Genomic DNA, 18,982 nt, shown 5'->3' on the forward strand with positions numbered 1-18,982 from the left:
TAAATATCTACATGGGCAAAATTGTATGTAATTATTATGCTCTAATTCTTATTTTTACAAAAAGCATGGGAGGACACACACACTCACACACACGCACACACACGCACGCACGCACGCGAGACCCAGACACATGCAGTGCACAGCAGCTGTTAAAGACTTTTTAAAAAGTCAATAATACAACAATAAAATTATAATAAAAGCAAAAAATGTTTAGGAGCGAATGGACTGTAATTTACACAATCTTCACATCTCTTCTGAGTAATTACATAATCTGCAGTTTATTCACTTTTAGCATGAATTACTGTGCATTTGTATATTCAGAGCTGGGGTTGGCGATAAAAACTAATTACTGCACTATTAGAATTCTTTCCCCTAGATTGAGTAATAAAGCTAAATTCAGACTGGTCTAGATATTCCAAGTAGGAAAATGATATGCTGTGTGCAATGACTCATTCCAACTACTGACAGACGAGGCCTCTTAGCTTTAAAGAGATCTTACTTAACAAGCAGTGTAAAGCAATGAAAACATAATTGCAGTTGGTTTACAAGCTGGGGATTCACAGTTTTGGCAAATAATAAAGAAAAAAATCATCATTAAAAATAAATTAATGCACTGCTGGGCAAAGGGTTTTGGATAGCCTTGCTTTTGTTTTCTAAGGGGAAGCTTGCCCTTACGCAGACACATAAACCTGAATTTACCATGCCAAGAACGGGAAAGGGCATTGTTGACATTGGCTGTGGCTGTTTCTGACAATCCTTGTGTGTGTAAGTGTGTGTGTGTGCACGCATGTGTGTGTGTGTGTGCGTGTACGTGTGTGTGTGTGTATGTGCGTGCGTGAGTATGTGGATGCATGCGTGTGTTTGTACATTTTGCCACCTCTCACAGCACACCTGAAGTTCATCTTCCAGTCTTTATCCAAGCGTAAAAACTAAAACGTACCACACCTGTACACTAAAACATACCAGTATACCATCCGACTACATTCCTGTGAGTGGTGTGTGACTTTCACTATGTAACACACTCCTGCAACAGCAAACAGTAGCTGCAGGTTTGCATGTTACCTCTTTATTTAGAGGGGTAATTCGGGGTAAGCACTCTGCTGATGGGAACGGGAGCCCTGCTCCACCTGTGATTTAAACCCACGGCTCTCCGGCAACAAATCAAGTCCGGTCTCGCTGAGCCTCACCACCTGGGCACGGGAACAAATAAGCACGCCCTGTCATCCATAACAAGGTTAAGCAGCTGAATTTACAGACACATTCTATCCCTCACACAAGAGCTCATCTTCCAGTCCATGGCCCAATTATTATATATAATTCACACGCGGAAGACTGCAGCGGTCAGCTCCATAATGAAGTGCTTGAGAAATGCGGCTGCCATATCGGCCTGTTATCCAGGTAGCGGTTTGGAGCGTTAAACATGAGGCACTGTGTTTGTGCGTGTCTGCGTGTGTATGCGCGTGTCTGCTGGCTTACAGTCTTATCACAGACCCACCAGCCCCCTATTTCCCCTTGTATGTGGATGTTTTGTATCTTATTTACCTGCATGTGTAACACTTAGCTTTTCCCTACTGAGACATGAGGCTGAAACTACACCAGACCTGAGTCTGGAGGCTGCAACAAGGAGCTAAACACTGTGTCAAGCTCCATAACAAACGTGACCTTTCACCCCCCGGGGGTCTGGGGCTGTGTAAGGGTGACCTCCACCGCCTCTGCCTGACAGCTGCCCGGGTCAGACACAGCACCGCAGGGAGCATTCTGGGAAATGAGGCCACGGCCAATGAGATGATGCTTGTGGCAGATGTTCCACTCTCTGTCACGTTGCCTACATTCCAACTTGTCCGTCAAAATTTGACAGATTTTGCTCTAAACAAAGGCCTGAGGTGGGTGTACAATGACACCCGGCTTATACATGACAGAAACGGCATTTTAAATCCATTCCAATTACCATGCCATTCTCATCGTCTAAATATTGTACGATGATGTTTCCAAATGGTTCCACAGAAACCGATCAGGCGAGCTGGAAAGTTGAAGCTGCCTTTATAAAAGGAGATATTTCTGGTGGTAAACCGTGACCACACGTTCACTTAAACATAATATAACGTGGCACATTACTATGACCGCCGTGCTGCCTCGATGCCAACAGTCCTGCATGCACTCAGTGAGGTTCAGCCTCATACCAAACAATGCAGCAGCATCTAAAATAACCATCCTCTTCAGGACGGAAAAGCTCCTGGAACTGCAGTGTCAAAAGGCATCACCTTACCTTACATTACATTACATGTCATTTGGTTGACACTTTTATCCAAAGCTACTTACACTTGATTAGACTAAGCAGGAGACATTCCCCCCTGGAGTAATGTGGGATTAAGGGCCTTGCTCAAGGGCCCAACAGCTGTGCAGATCTCATCGTGGTCACACTGGGGATCGAACCTGGCGGGTGCCAGTCATGCACCTTACCCACTACACTACAGGCTGGTGATAGGCGCCGTGCAAGGCAAATAGTCAATAGTTTAAAGGCCACATAGGGGTGATAGTCAACATATCCCTAAAGTATAGCTCTAAAGTTAAAATCACAGCCAAATTGGCTTTATACATACAGCAGCCTGTGCATTACTCCCAGTACTATACCCATAATACCAGGCTACTGTGAGCTATGGCAGTTACAAACAGTGACAGTCGCACAATAGTCTGCAAGTTACTCAAGCTGAAGAGCCAGTAATATTCACAACACCCACTGCCGGGAGAAGCCACATATATTCATACACTAATGTGTGAGTTTCTAGGTGAAAGAACATCCATCATTTGAATTATAATACCTTAAAGTAATACAATTTAGGGGGAAATTGCAGAAAATCTCTTTATACCGCAGGAAAAGAGCCAAGCCTGAGTGCTGACCACAGCAGAGTGACGGAAACAGTTGATGTTTCATTCTAATGGAAAATTATAAAGTCAGAATGTATTATTCAGAAGCAAAACAATCTGTATTAAAGCAAATTGTTAGTGGATAGCAAGCAATAGGCTGTGAAGCTGTGAATAATACTGCGAGGAGACTTAAACAGGCAGCTCTTCAGTCTGCCATTCCACACAGAATGAGTGTCAGCCAATCAAAATGAACACAGAATGATAGTCAGCCAATCAAAATGAACACATGATGAGCATCAGCCAATCAAGATGAACACAGAATGAGCATCAGCCAATCAAAATGAACACAGAATGATCATCAGCCAATCAAAATGAACACATGATGAGCATCAGCCAATCAAGATGAACACAGGATGAGCATCAGCCAATCAAAATGAACACAGGATGAGCATCAGCCAATCAAAATGAACACAGAATGAGCATCAGCCAATCAAAATGAACAGAGAATGAGCATCAGCCAATCAAAATGAACAGAGAATGAGCATCAGCCAATCAAAATGAACTCAGAATGAGTGTGAGGCAATCAAAATGAACACAGAATGAGTGTCAGCCAATCAAAATGAACACAGAATGAATACCAGCCAAACACAATGGACACAGAATTAACATCACCCATTCGATAAGAGCACAGAATGAGTGTCAGTCGTGTAATGGGGATCGGAGTATATACAATGTAACAGGAGGCATTTACGGGGGGAAACACCGCAGATTTAATCCAACTCCAATTTAAATTCAAATTCATTTTGCATGTTAGTCATTTTCTCTTTCTAGCGGTTGACCATTTTTTACAATAAGTCAGTTGATGTTGTGGAATTACCATTTCTCCTGAATAAACTGAAGTTCTGCCAGCGTGGGCCAACAGGCATACCATAAGGTCACCCTCTCAAATGCAATTACCGTACAATGCAACTTCCAGCAATTTGCCCTGGATTTAATTAGGTAGCGGTGCCAGGAATGTGCGCTGTTTGAGCCGCTCACATCGTTAGTCCGTCTGAATGAAAAGCCCAGGGTTAGACGGGATAAAACGGATTTGATTTGGATGTGAAATGTGTGACAGGGAAGAGGACCACGCATCCGGCTGGAACACTTTGTGTTTGACCAGCAAAGAGAAGCGTTTGCCCTGTACACAGAACAGGGCTCTTTCAGCCCCCGCACCTATTCACCACACTGCCCATCTGTTAAAACACCACCGGCCCTTCTACACAGCAACAGCCCCGCGCACACCAGCCTACACTACGGATTTACGCCCTGGTACAGGGCAAATAACAAACCGCATCTACAATCCGTCCACATGATCATTGACTTCGACCATTTTGGATATGTACATTGCTCGAGGGTACGATGACATTGCCACTCCCGAGATTGAATCCCGCAACCCCAAGGTGATTTCGTTCTATTCCACACTGCCACCAAAACACAGTCTACAGCACCGATGAATAATTCATAAGAGCTTCCATGCAACATAAGCTCAGAATACAAATCAAAGGTAACTCCTATTGCTGTGAAATTGAGTGTGGTTTGTCAAGTGTGCAGCCTACCAACACTTCACCCATTATATAAATTAAATGCGTCAAATTCCTCACAAAAGAACTGCTTTTGTCATGCCGTCGACATCCAAGTGCGGTATGTACTGTACTTGCTGCCTAGTCATGACTCGAAAAAGCCGGCAAGGGACTAAATCGATTAAATTAATATGCAAGTCTAGAGGCATTGTGTTAAATTACCATTTTAAAAAAATCTGCAAAATAAAAAAGGTAGAAACAAAGCCATTAGAGGTTATATTATACAACAATAAACAAATCAATTACAGTGAGCATAACTGTGCTTAAAAGACTTGACACACCGAATATGTTCTACAATGAACACTAAAGGAAAATTGATTGCCGAGATAATATAATCTACTGCGCAAAATAAATGAAATAGAATCATGTAAATACTGATGTGAAATACTGTATGCTACAGATCAAAAAACTAATATGAGCATACACACCAGCACTGAACACACATCACAACACACAACACACAACACAGCCAATGCATGCAGAAAGGGTTAGCACATACAAGAGCTATGCCGAAGTGCCAATGCACCAGGACGGTTAATGAGAAGGCATCTGAACAAGCAGGTTATGAATGAGACTACTATGAATGGATGGAGCTCTCATGACTCCAATAGAAACGAACCATTCATGAGTAACACCTACACGTCACTGCAAAGGCTGTTTTTTTGTCTCACCAAACGGCCTAAATGAGACACACTAGATCAGTGGTGACAAAAACCGACAGACTAACAAATTGCTTGCAAGTGTTATAATAATTACCATAACACCCGTCACTGCAATTCAGCACTACTCAGACACAAAAAACCCCCCCATGTTTTTACTCATAACACACCACGTGTTAACAGCCACTGACTTGTTGCTCCTGCTCTCCAATAAATGCTATGAATGAATCACTAAGTTGATATGATCTTCCCTAAAGAATGAATGAAAGGTTGTTGTATGCAACAGGTGAAAAACAGGAAAGATCTGCTTGACGTTTTCAGTTAAGATGAGGCTGAGAAATTGAAAGACTGAGCATATCCATCAGTGAAATGCTGGTTTATGCAGTCCTGTATGTCTAACCATACAGCACACACAGGTGTATAAGCTAATTAGAGAGGAGCCACCAATCACAGCCCCATTCTAAGGTAGGCTATTGGCAAGTACTTAACTTGTGGCAGCAAATCCAATACGTAAGATGATTTAAGTGTACTTAGTTCAGTGCTTTGTGTTTTAAAAACAGAGGTGCATAGCTCTGAATAATTCAGTAACTACATTCAACAAAGATTTACATTCAATATTTGGAGTGAAGGTGACACTAAAAGATTAGGACATGTTCTGCATATCATCTTCAGCACACAAGACCATTCAACATGTGGAAAACAAACAATATCATTTTTGGTGCAGTCATTTGCACTATGTAGGCTTGATATATGGGACCTCAACCAAATTCTGGCCTTGACTAATAGCCAAAGACCACCAAGAAGCAACCCACACAGGTGTGGGTCTGTCCATCATGCATGTTACATCCAGAGCCCCTACTAAAACAACCCTGAATCAACCGAAGGAGCAGTCTGCCATCCAGAAGGCTAAAGGAACGCTGACAGATCCTTAAGTGTTCTGCGAAGCCAGACGGCTGTTCCATCCACGCAAAGCCAGACTGTTAGACTATTATCCTGTCATCTATAACGAAAAAAACTACCATTTAGGTACTATTATTCTGACATCACACAGCGTCTCTTCAATTACTGGACCGCTTTGAACCCGGTAGCAAACGCTGACTGCCTCGGTTCCGATCAGGAGCCAGCTGTTCCTTGATTCAGATGGCCCCGTCAATGCGTGCATGACTAATTAAGCACCGCTATAAAATAGAATGATTGCCTAGGCGGTAAAAGTCGCCGCTTCTTTTTTATATATATCATACGAGGAGAATTTAAAAGAGACAAATAATCTCCCTGCAATGTTAAGACACGACGAGTCAGCCCGGCTCTCCCTTGTACACAACCGGCACAATATCGAGAGAACGCACTGCACGCCCTGGTGTGGATCTGTCCGTGGTGCTGAAACGCAGTCAACCGGGAGGAATGCAGCGTGCTTTTCATGCAGGGCCTACGCTGTAAATGTTTTGACTCATAGCCACTCTTACCTTTAAACGCAAGTGAAAGGTGATTGAGACATTCATATCAGAAAAGTGCGGACCGTCACAAAAGCAGCGCAGCTACGAAGCCGCGAGTGACGGCGATGTTGCATGAAGCGGGAACGGAGTGGAACGGATCAGTGTCAAGTGGTTTTCTGCCTCCAGATCAACTGCATCAGTGGCTCCAACAAACCACAGCGGAAACTGGACTGAAGCCAGGGTGGAAATAATATGGGTTTGTACGCTCTTTAAAATGCACATTGCAGAATTTTCTCTCAGATCGAATAACCAGAAACACACCTCAAACATGTTGACATCCATGTTATTTATCAAAAAACGTAAATTAAAAACTTGAATTAAATCCAACCAGATCGCAACTACTGAAGCCACACAACTGCAGCTGTTGCACGTCACCAAACACAAAAAAAGCCTACATAAATGCATCAATTCAACGCACCAGAACATAACCACGCTCAAACTTAAACCATGTAAGGACTGTGGAGTTCCTAACCAATCAGCTAATCACACAGCCAAACCAAGGGGAAGCCCATCCCCCTGGCCATTTGTCTGTTCCAATAATAATAATGGTTATTATAATGGTTGTAATGGTAATATTTATGATACCTGTTAAATAGTCTTTACACGAATATAATTTGGAATATGCTGTAAGGCCCTCTCCCTAAAAAAATCTGTGTTCCCAAATATAAAAGTGGCTTGGCTGAAAGAGTAATTCGCTGTGCTTCTATCGCTTTACTGAATACGCACTGGGTAACATCTTCTCCAGAGAACACAACCTACACGGACACTTATTTTCAGCACAGATAACGAGCACGTGCGAGACGTGCTCGTACACACGTTTGTTACGGAGGAGAACACACACTTCTGCGACTCGGGGTTCACGTCATCCTACAGGCATCATAAATAAATGAAAGTCACGCTGCCATTTGGATCTGAAACCAAGACGTGGTGGATGGAGGCGGAATCTCCGAAGCCTAGTCAGACGTGCATAACTCCGATGCTGGGAGTGAACCCCCGAGGATAACTGCACAGGTCTGTTACGCTATTTGCAGGCTAATTATCTCCGCGCATTGGTGAATGAAACGGGGCCTTCGTCTCTGTGAGCGGAGATTACAGTGTGTCTTCGGGGCTCGTCCGCTCAATGAACTGACATTTTCTCCAGCCCTGGACTCCTCATCACCCAACTGCCTTCCTGCATTAACCCCTGCGTGGGGGGTTTGGACCAAGAAATTCACTCGGTTAGGTCAGTGCTATATTTCCATCAAAAAACATGCTGAACCAGAGGCTGCTTTTCAACTGTGTAAACTCTAGGCCTACAAATGACCATAGATATACGCATCTGCATGCATGCTAAGACCTATGTACAGCAGAAAAATGGTATCCACAACAAATATTCACCTAAAGCCTGTTTGAAAGCATGTGCATTTCATGATGTAATGCCATCATCACAGAGATACAACACAAAGGAAGGTTTAGCTCAATGCTTGAAATTGTATGATTCAAGTGCAAGACACACAGCGCTGAATAATTCCAGAGACACAGATTCCCAATAAAAACCAAACCTAATGACGTCCATCAGTGAACACACTGCTACTCCTGCTTACATTTCTCCTGATTACACTTTTGGAATTTTGCATTTTACAGCTAATGTGCAAAGAAATAGCCTATAAAGTCCTGTCAACAGATCAGGCAACAGGTAAAATAACAGCACAGCGAACCCATCGCGCAGGGCCAAGCGAAGCAACTGAGGGAAATAATATTATGATGTCATATATCCGTAAATAGAGTCATGTCAGCGGTCACTGCAGTGGAAAGGGGGGGGGGGGGGGTGACTACGTAAGTAAATATTCCATCTCAGTTAAAGTCACTGAAAAAAGCATCATCTTAATGCATGGCGATCAAAACGTCAAATACGCTGAAGAAACAAATCATTAATTCGAATTGCTTGGGGATTTTAATTTACTCTTTCTCTGACAATCCCACGGCCCTGACAGCACTCCCCGCGCCGCGACGAAAAGCCTGGGTTCCGGGCTGGAAGGATATTAAATACACACATTGCCACAGACCCACGCGATGACTGGCTGACAGCTGCGCCCCATCTGACAACCACAGATTGACATGCAGTGCACGCGTTTCCTCACTTCCAGTTGCTTGGGTTGCCCTCTCTATATGACAGTTTTTAATACGTATAAACGCGACCTCTGTCAATAAATTGTGTCTATATATCAGCAACAAAAAAAACGACAAAGTACCAGAATCATAGAACATCTCATCGGTCGTATTCAAAGCCAAGAAAAGACCTCCCAGTTCAGCCTCCCTCTCCGTTCAGTAAACATCCTGCTCACATAATCTCAGACTAAGCGCAGCGCCACGAAAGAGCGAGACGTGTTGCCACTGTGCGACCACTATTATGGTCGTAGAATTAATTCTAACACAGTGTGATCACAGCAGGATCAAAAGCAATGAAGCAGAGGCGTGCAACTCGACTTATGTTGTAAATGAAAAACAACAGAATAACGACGAAAACCATTGCCGCGTTTACTATACAACATTGCGGTAAACTGCAACTAATTAGTACACCACAAGCGCACGCAGGCGGACGCTAACCAGGAGATACCTCTCAGGGTTAAAAACGCTATTATTTTGTATTCTTTTTTATTTGTTTATTTTTTTATGGAAAGTCTTAGCTATAATTCACCAGGATATGAACGAAGAGCAATCGCGACTAGACAGGAGCTTTGACGTAAAAAAGGTAAAACAGAGCCAACGCATTCCATCAGCAATACACCTTAGACTTGCTGTACACAACACCATACATCGTAGCCTATGTCACATTACAATCAATTAAAACGAAACGATCCAGCTTTAAAATTATTACTCTGACAACCACGTGAGGCTATCTATCAATGACACATGAAACGGATATCCTTTCGATGAGAACGCTGAGAAAAGGGGGAAGAGAAAGAAATAAAAAGCTGTGAGAGAAGAGCGGACCTCCGCCCCTCTCCAGAGACTGTACTCACCATTAGCACTGCAAAGTTATTGTGGTGCGCACAATGAATGGTGGTGGTATTGCCCAAAGAGCCCGTTATGTGGCACCCTTCTGCCCTCCAGCCCCCGTGTCCATCTAGAAGGTCAAAATCCCAATAGGCTGCAGTTGGGTCTACACCCAGCGCGAAGTGCCGGAGGGCAACGGTAACGGGCTGAGAGAGGCTCCAGCTCCCTCCGCTGCACCCATCTGCAAAAGCAACAAATTGAATCAGGGAGACGAAGTGGAAGAGTCTTAAGTGCTACATCTTGAACGTAGCATGGACCCTAAAAAAGAAAACAATCGCTCTGCATAAAGCATTGAACTACTGAGTGATGAATAATCGAGAGGAATAAAGTGAGAGCCTTCCTTTTCTCTCTCCCTCTCTCTGTCTGTATGTGCATGTGTGTGCGAGTACGAAGGTGTACATGTAACCATTCATTTCGACAACACTTACTCCATTTGTTACATACAAATACTACGCAGACGCTTTTGCGAATGTTCTAACAGGAGTCCTGTGTCTACAGACGGTACATCAATGTGAACTGTGATACAATTTCCATAAGACCTGTTTGTATAATGTTGCCGATTAAACGTCTCTCTTGCTGCCGTTACCAGACGATAAGCACAATGACGCAAACTCTACCATGTCATTAAACAAAAAACATTATTAACAGCGATAATACCGTCAGAATCGCGTCGAATACATTGAAACGAATACCTATTTCAATTAGATTAGATACAGCGTATTCTGCCTTTTTTGCAGAAACCACGCCGACTACGGTGGAAATGGCACTTCAGAATCGCGTCAAAAACATCCACACCACTGCAGCAAAAGGTGGTTATACACGGACCCAGACTCCAAATGTATTCAGCAGGTATTCCAATTGTGTGCTCATACGTGTGCCCGTATCATCTTTCAACCTTCAACAACTGCAAAACTTGACAACTAGTCACTTCACATGCATTGGACACGGAGGAAAAATAAATACATTTATGTCTTACCTAATTTAGTGAAAGCAACTGGTGTCGAAACACTCCTACGTTTCCCATCATCTGCGAGATTTGACGAATTCCCTGTGCAAGGAAAGAGTTTCCCATTTCGAAAGACAATAAACTGCAGCTTGCAAGTGGAGTTATCAACAGATTGCAACGCAGGGGAGCTAGGAGAACCAGCCAGCGGTAATTGGATAGAAGCGACTGCCACTGCGTTCTGCAGATGAAATAAAAAGGGGAAAAAATGTTAATTACAACATGGCATTTGCCGGAGCTGCGCCCAGTTTTTAACTCCAGTAAAACAAGACTGATAAGTTGCCTCCCTTTCGCTACAGACTGGGAGCTACCAAATTTCACCAGCAACCGTAGGAGTGGGTTTAATTCGATGCGTCTGCGGCGCTCTCGCACGCGTATTTGGTCAAGCTCCCTGCCGCAGAGGTGGAAATGGTTCTTACCATCTCAGCTCGAGGGCACATCAACACTGCAGCTCTCATTTAAAGAGACATCCAAGCAGGCTTTATCATTCACAGAGTTAGACGGTCAGACCGGCGACCCCAACCACCCCCACCCCACCCCGCAGATAAATACATAAATAAGTAAACAAACAAATAATTAAATAATTAAATAAACAAATACATTCATTTGTATTACTAAACTTAAACAGAATCTAAATTAGTGAGTTCAGAGGACAGGTGCTGTCCTTCCGCATACAGTTCACAAGACAGGGCTGATGACATTCATTTAAAAATGACTAATCTGAAAGGCATCTGACATGGTAATACAGGACAGGAAGTGAGGTAGCAGCCCCTCTGAAGCAGAGACGCACGGACGCACGGACGCACGCACGCACGCACACTCAGACACACAGACACACACACACAAAAGGCTTATCCATAATGACAGCCAGAGAGGTGTTGGCTGGTCTCAAGGCAGAGCATCCTGCTTAACCCTGCCCATTTTTATATGCCAGTGTGAGTGGATGTGTAAACCTCTTCCTACGGCCACGGTTTGTAGCTTATTAGTTGCCGCATTGACTTACACTTGAAAGGGTATTGATTTTCACCACCTCTGGACGGTACAGATCTGTAACTGTACTCTGAATTTATGTTGCAGCATCGTTCACGGTTTAAACACAGCGCTGCGTCTGGTTCTACAGTCAGACCGCATCCACAGTGTCAGCTTCCCCGACGATCTGCGGCCCACTGACTGAGGTCAACGAGACAATGGATCGCTCGTTAACAGCGCCTACTCCACGGGACTCAATCGACGTCCATGAGTAAAAGCTGCAGAACAATGCTGACCGAATCCAGGCCTTGGATGTGCAAACTTGCTCTGTCAAAGATTAACCTACTGCACCAGAGTTGCAAACCACAGAAAAAATAGAAATAAGTAGTGAAAAACACAATTCCTGAACATAATTAGCGCTTTGGATCTTTCAAAATGTTTGATGAAAATGAACATTTTCGGGAATGTTTCAGGTTTTGGGAACTTCTACACTATTTTGGTTGCCTCAGGACACCATAGCTGCTGTAGTCCAGATGTGCAGCAGATGGGGCGGCGTGTAGTGTAGCGGTTAAGGTAAAGGACTGGGACACGCAAGGTCGGTGGTTCTAATCCCGGTATAGCCACAATAAGATCTGCACAGCCATTGGGCCCTTGAGCAAGGCCCTTAAGCCTGCATTGCTCCAGGGGAGGATTGTCTCCTGCTTAGTCTAATCAACTATATGTTGCTCTGGATAAGAGCGTCTGCCAGATGCCAATAATGTAATGTAATGTAATGTCGGCCTGTGAAGAACTGGCGATAGAAACAGCAGAGGTGTTTCTGCATCACACAATGTTACTTTGGTGAGGTAGCAGTCCACAGGCACATTTCCCAGCGTTCACGTTTCCATTCACAAGCTACCGATCATCAGGAGCCACCTGAACACTGGACGCAGGCATGCACACAGTGTACCATACGCTATGTTAAACTGATTGATTTGATTTACAATGCTAAAAGTAGCCAACGGTGAAGGACCCCAGAGGTGCGGTACTCCTTAGATTTTTCCTGTTTTCAATTTCACGAGTCACTTGAAATTCATGCGGTCACCACGGTGACAAACACCCTTATGTCTGCCCTGCCATAAAGTGTGGCTTGCCGTAACCCTAGTAACCAAATCACCTGCTCACCGTGCATCACACCACAAAGCGTTTTTTTTTCCTTCTGAAGATAATCAGCCAAGCGTCAACTCAAATACAAATATCAATGACAGTTAGCAGGCTGAAGAGGTCCCTGTTCCTACTCCCAACTATACCCTCTACTGCCATGGCTTCCCCTTCCCTCCAGACCTTCTGGAACAGTCCAAAACACACAGCGTCCCCAAAGGTACAGCTTTATAGCGAAGTTGAAACAGATCTAGGCTTATAACACCATCTAAAGCTCAACCCAGATAAGACGGAGGATCTTCATCCCTGCTTTAACCTCTCCCTTCTCTGATTTCTCCATCTCACTAGGGGATACCACAGTGACCTCATCCCCTAGTGCAAGAAACCTTGGAGTGGTGATGGACAACAGGCTATCCTTCTCCAAGAACATCGCTATGGTGACCCGGGCGTGCAGGTTCTTCCTGTACAACATCCGGAGAATCCGACCCTTTCTCACCACCTACTCCACTCAGCTCCTTGTTCAAGCAATGGTCCTGTCCCGCCTGGACTATTGCAATTCTCTGCTGGCTGGCCTTCCAGCATCTGCCATCAGACCCCTACAACTCATCCAGAATGCTGCAGCCCGTCTGGTATTCAATGTTCCCAGACATTCAGATGTCACCCCCCTGCTCAGCAACCTCCACTGGCTGCCTGTTATGGCTCGCATCAAATTTAAAACTTTGGTGCTCGCATACCAGGCAGTTAAAGGATCAGCCCCTGTGTATATTCAATCCCTTATCAAGACCTATACACCAACAAGACCCCTCCGTTCTGCCACTTCGTGCCGTCTGGTACCTCCCCCTCGCCACACCTGCACTTCACGCTCAGACTGCTGTCTGTCCTGGTCCCACAGTGGTGGAATCACCTCCCGGTGAATGTCAGAACGGCAGAGTCTCTGACCTCCTTCAAGCGCAGACTGAAGACCCATCTCTTCAGGCTACACCTTTCCCTCCCCAACTCACAATCACTGTGATTAGCCTTAGACCGTAATGGCACTTATGTATAGATATTGTTACTTGTATAGGTATTGTTGTTTTTATTGGCTGTTGTTGTATTCTAGCTGCCAACAGTGGTATGCTAGTTTGAATGTTGATTGTACTCTTCAAGGGTTCTGAATTTCTGCATGTTTACACTAGGACTCGGAACTGTACTGTCCTCTCAGGTCTACTTTTGCACTTGTTCTTGTGATTGATTTGCACTTTGTTGTACGTCGGTCTGGATAAGAGCATCTGCTAAATACCACGTAATGTAATGTAATGTTATAACAACAGCTCAAACATTGTAAGCACTGAACAAGGCAGTGGTTCATAAACTTGATCCTAGGAAAGACCCCTATGCTGCTTTGTGTTTCAGCCAGTCTCGTGATCAATTAAAGGTTGTTGAAAACAGTCTATAAAAAACGGACAGGGCTGGTTGTCTATAATTATGGCTAGCATGACCAAAATGAGATCTTATTGACTTTGAAAGAGGGGTGATTCTCAGTCACCAGATCTGAACCTAGTTGAGCATGAATGTGAAAAGTGGAATGAAGTCAGAAATAGGCGTTACCACCTCCATCACTGACATTCTCATGGAATAATGGTGCCCTACCCCTCCTCCAGAATGCAAGCTCTTCTGCACGTGGTGGCCCAATGACCTCTTAAGTGAGCTCATATGAGTGTTTCCTCCTTATTGGCATACATTGGATTTGTTCTCAAACAATGACTATATGGCTAAAGACAAGACTGTTGGCTTTAATTCCATACTTGTATCCATAGCAAGTAACCCATGTAAGAATTACAACACTTTTTATAAACAATTCCGAAAATCATTTTAGGGGACCAAAAATCATTGGATATTTTTTCTCTCATTTCAAATCCAAATCAAATCAAATGTGCTGGAACACAGAGCCAAGAACAACAACATTTTGTCCTTTTGTCCAAATAAAGACTGCACTGCAGTGTGCCTGATTTCTGTGCATAACTAATTTTCATTTATAAAGCTTAAACATATTTTGGGAGCCTTTCTTACTGTTGTTTTAGCAGCTTTTGCAGATTAGAATTAAAAAGAGCCAACACAGTTGCCATGCCAACCAGCTGCTTCCCCCCAGATGGGTTCTGGGTCTGAGTGTTCCGGCGCAGATTTCAGCAGGAAAATAACACAAATTGCACTGAGAGCACAGACATACTCCTACTGCCTCAGACTTATCTTCTCCCTCTCTCCGTCTTCCATCGCTCTCTCCCTCTGTCTAGAGCCTGTTCCATTAGCTTCAAATCATCCCACCATTCCTGAAGGGAAAGCAGTGTTCAATAAATCCATCAAAGCCAATGAGCTCAAAAGAAATACAGACTTCAACTTCAGGGATGGCTAAGCCAATCAGCGTTACACACAGCACATAACATACTTTAATCTGTGTATGCAAAACAGTGCATCCTGAATAATTAACCCGCAAATTGAGCAGAGAAGCAGCTTAGCCGTTGACAAACATTCTGGAAGTGAAAAAAGCCAGTACGACCATAACTGCAGCGAGTGCAATAATCCGTGGTCAGGGGGTAAAACGGTCAGACTTTATTTCTAAAGATAAATATTGAGCAAAGTCAAATGGGTCAGCCAGTCTAGATCATAAAAAAATAAATATTTGTTGTCCCCTGCTTGTTAAAGTCTGCAATGATTCCTTTCACCTCCTCCATGATCTCTCTGCCAAAGACGTGTGCAATACAGAATATCTCCAAACCACGCTATGCGCCTTTGTGAGTCCTCTGCAAAAAGCACAATACAAATAAAATTGACTTAACCGACTGACTCGACGATCAGAGAGTTATAGGCCCCTCTGCATGGTTTAGATGCTGCACATAAACATTCCGCGATGCCTTTTGGAAAGCATGGTGTTGACGGACGGTTTAAGTGGGTTTGCACACTGAACATTAAGCAGGTTATGAAACCAACGTTAATGCTCTTGGACTCTGAAGCACCGCAGGAGTGCAAATCTTCGCTCGATCCCAGCGAGAGAATTTCAGGACTGGATCAGCATCTTAAAAATGTAATCCCATTTCACAATATTTTTCCGGAGTCAGCATTTGGCCTGGGTGACTGCACTATCTGCAGGAGGAAGACAATCAATCCACAGCATACTGATCGGGATTTCCCCCCCCCACTCCCCCCTCCCCCCTTATGCTTAAAAGTGTAGGAGCCCACATACCTGACCCCAGCTCCACACCTCCCAACCATGTTCACTGTACGACCAGGCAAGCCACAAAAGTGTAGTACCCCACATACCTGACCACCCCCAGCCCTGCACCGCCAAACTATGTTCACTGTACAACCAACCAACCACTGAAAAGTGGCGTATAAATGTGTTTTTCCTTTGTAACCCTGTTATCACAGATTAGGATGAGTAACACATGGGCATATTATTACAGTAGGGACACGGAGAAGACGGCAGAGACACCACATGCACATCTGCCCCCGGCGTTCCTGCATAGCCGCCATGGCGGCTCAATCGCATTCCCATTCCGATGGAACCGCAGGACCGCCAAACTCCACTGATGGGGTCACACAATTCCACGTGAACTGTGGCCACCGCGTCAATATATTCGCTTAAAGACATTAAATTGCTTTAACCTCCCCCATGAATGAAATCCATAAGGTTGGATTACCCCACAAAGAGAGCCCCGCTCTTAAACACTGGGGATTCAATCGAAACGCAGGGGGGCCCTTCCAGTTCGGTGCGGTTCCTGCGGTCCGTTTTATTCAGTTTCTGCCGTCGACTTTAACCTTCACGTTTTCAATTTTGAGTTTGAGGCGGGGGAGAATAAGATAGCTGTGAATAACACTCATCTGTTGCTGCTGAGAATGGTATTTATGAAGCAGTCTGGGTGTCACTGGAGTGAGTGACTGCATCGTTTCAGACGTGAAGTGCATCTCAGCTGCCAGGCGTAATTGGGGGGGGCATTAAATATTTGTCAGAGCCGGCTCGCACGTCTTTAGAGCTAGCTGTCGGAAGCAATAACCTTTCTCTGGCGAAACACATTGTACTTGTTGGTTACAATACAATAAGACATTTTATCAGAAGAAAAAAAATAAACGGAATATACAGACTGCTCTAGCCTAAGAAATGGAAGATTATTTTCATTGCCTATTCAAGTCAGTAACACGCACATTATCTCCGTCCACTAAAGGCCAAAGGAGACCTTTTTCAGCCAATGCTATGGTATACCGGCAGCAGGAAGACTTGCAGCACAACAGGCCAGAAGCAAAGTCAATGTGACTGAGACAGTACCAGGAGAATGCAAAATAATAACTTCTAAAAATTAGCTCTTCTGCCCTAAACTTTCCGCATGTGTGTAATGAACCCAGAGGCTTAGATGCTTGCTGAAGTATAAACAAATGAAATGCACTCACTGAGCATTTATTAGGTATTTATTAGACTTTTTATTTTATTTTTTACTTATTGGTCTTCTACTGCTGTAGCCTATCCACTGTAGCAGTCTGATGCGTTGTGTGTTCAGAGACGCTCTTCTGCATACCACTGTTGTAATGTGTGGTTATTTGCATTATCGGCATGTTTTTATACATTTAGTTGCTGCCACATGATTGGCTGATTAAATATTTGCATTAACACACTGGTGTACAGGTCTACCTAATATAGTGCTCAGTGAGTGTATACTGGGTGGGGCGGGGGTTGTGGGGGGCTTTATCATGGCCTGTCAGCGGTTCCGCGGTCATGGAGCATGTTCGTCATACGGCGGTAACGCCGTTGCCCTGAGGCACCATGGGGCCAACTGCTGAGAGGGCAGTAGCGCTGGCCCAGCTGACCGGGCGGCTGACATGGGAAGATGTCGCTTTGCTGACTTGTGCGCTTCATCAGCCAACGGCGCACCAACATCCCCGTATGCGGCACACATCTCTAAAAGGGTCAAAGGAAATGGGGCCTTAATTAATTGCTAAAGCCACAACACTTTAAGAGGTAAAAATACATTATGTTATTAATGTGTAGACAGCCAGCAGCTTGAGGGCATCTGAATTACATTTTATTTTCATAACACGGTTATACCAAGTTTACTTGCAGCCCGGATTTTTAACCCGCAGGCCCTGTTGGCCTGATGCTCCTACACCCTTGGCAGTGTCTCAGTGATTCAGGTTCATGCCTTCTTACATTGTCTGGAGGGATCTCCCCGTTCATGGTGTGCACCAAGTCAGCCGATCCATACACCGTGAGATTAGTGAACCGTGACACAATGGTTTAAGGGGCATCGATTTCAGTGTGAGTTCTAAGTGCGACCATGCTTAACCCATCACCAGTCTGGGAAAGATGAAAAATGGTTCAAAAAGGGGCTTTATATATATCAAGGAGATATAAAAATAGAAAACAAAGAAAAAATGGTAAAAATGTAATCATGCAAGTCATATTGCACATTCATAAGCAGTACATAAACATTCATAAATGCTTATGTCAACAAGTGCAAATCGGTATACAATTTCTTATGTAACCACATTACCAGAACATACAAAGTGATACAAAGACGCAGACAGAGGCATTTACCAGTGCTTAGAGTTCGGATCATTCACTGAATGTGTCAGAATTTCTGCAATTACTGCTGAATAGTATGTGCACTGTTGCTTTTGTGTAAATTTCAAAATCTTGACTTATCTTGGTGTATAAATATGTATTTCAACAGGGTGACAATTTTCATGTCCCGAAACTGTCCAACTGTATTTCAGGCTCTTTTGTAGTTATTTTTGCTACAGGTAAGAAAAAAAAAAAAGTAAAAAAACAAAAAAAAACATCCTGTAATTTGTGAGAATTCACATAACTTTCTCCTGGGGTCGATATTCAGACTCCGTATGTGGATGTTTTATGATGTATGGACCACATTGCATTACTGTAATGCCCGGGAAGGAAGGACTCCTCCAATGTGCTTCCCGTATACGATGCAGTTGGGATGTGGTCTCCATGGAAACCCGGAGATGAAGCTGCGAGACTGGACCGTTTCACCGCGCTCCGGGTACGTTTGAGAAGAACGGTACCAGGAAGAGAGGAAAAGAAGGAATAATCGCCTAATGGCTGACAATTCGGTATTACATCACAGCAACCAAATAATGAATATTCATGAGCTCCCATTTGCATTATTGTATCATAGCACCAGATTATGAATATTCATCATTGCATTTTGGGGA

General features: G+C 44.0%; 1 protein-coding gene across 2 annotated transcripts in view; it reads right to left on the reverse strand.

Annotated features, from left to right (window-relative positions):
* LOC133118239 (adhesion G protein-coupled receptor A3) overlaps window positions 1-18,982 on the reverse strand; it is a 106,059-nt gene that overhangs the window by 21,985 nt on the left and 65,092 nt on the right. For both annotated transcript variants that reach the window (XM_061228068.1, XM_061228069.1), the window contains 2 exons: window positions 10,652-10,859; window positions 9,642-9,856 (listed from right to left, as the gene is read on the reverse strand). In XM_061228068.1, coding sequence (XP_061084052.1) covers window positions 9,642-9,856; window positions 10,652-10,859 — 423 coding nt within the window. The remainder of the gene's footprint in view (window positions 1-9,641; window positions 9,857-10,651; window positions 10,860-18,982) is intronic.

Source organism: Conger conger, chromosome 18 (assembly GCF_963514075.1).
Source record: "Conger conger chromosome 18, fConCon1.1, whole genome shotgun sequence".
NCBI classification, from domain to species: domain Eukaryota; kingdom Metazoa; phylum Chordata; class Actinopteri; order Anguilliformes; family Congridae; genus Conger; species Conger conger.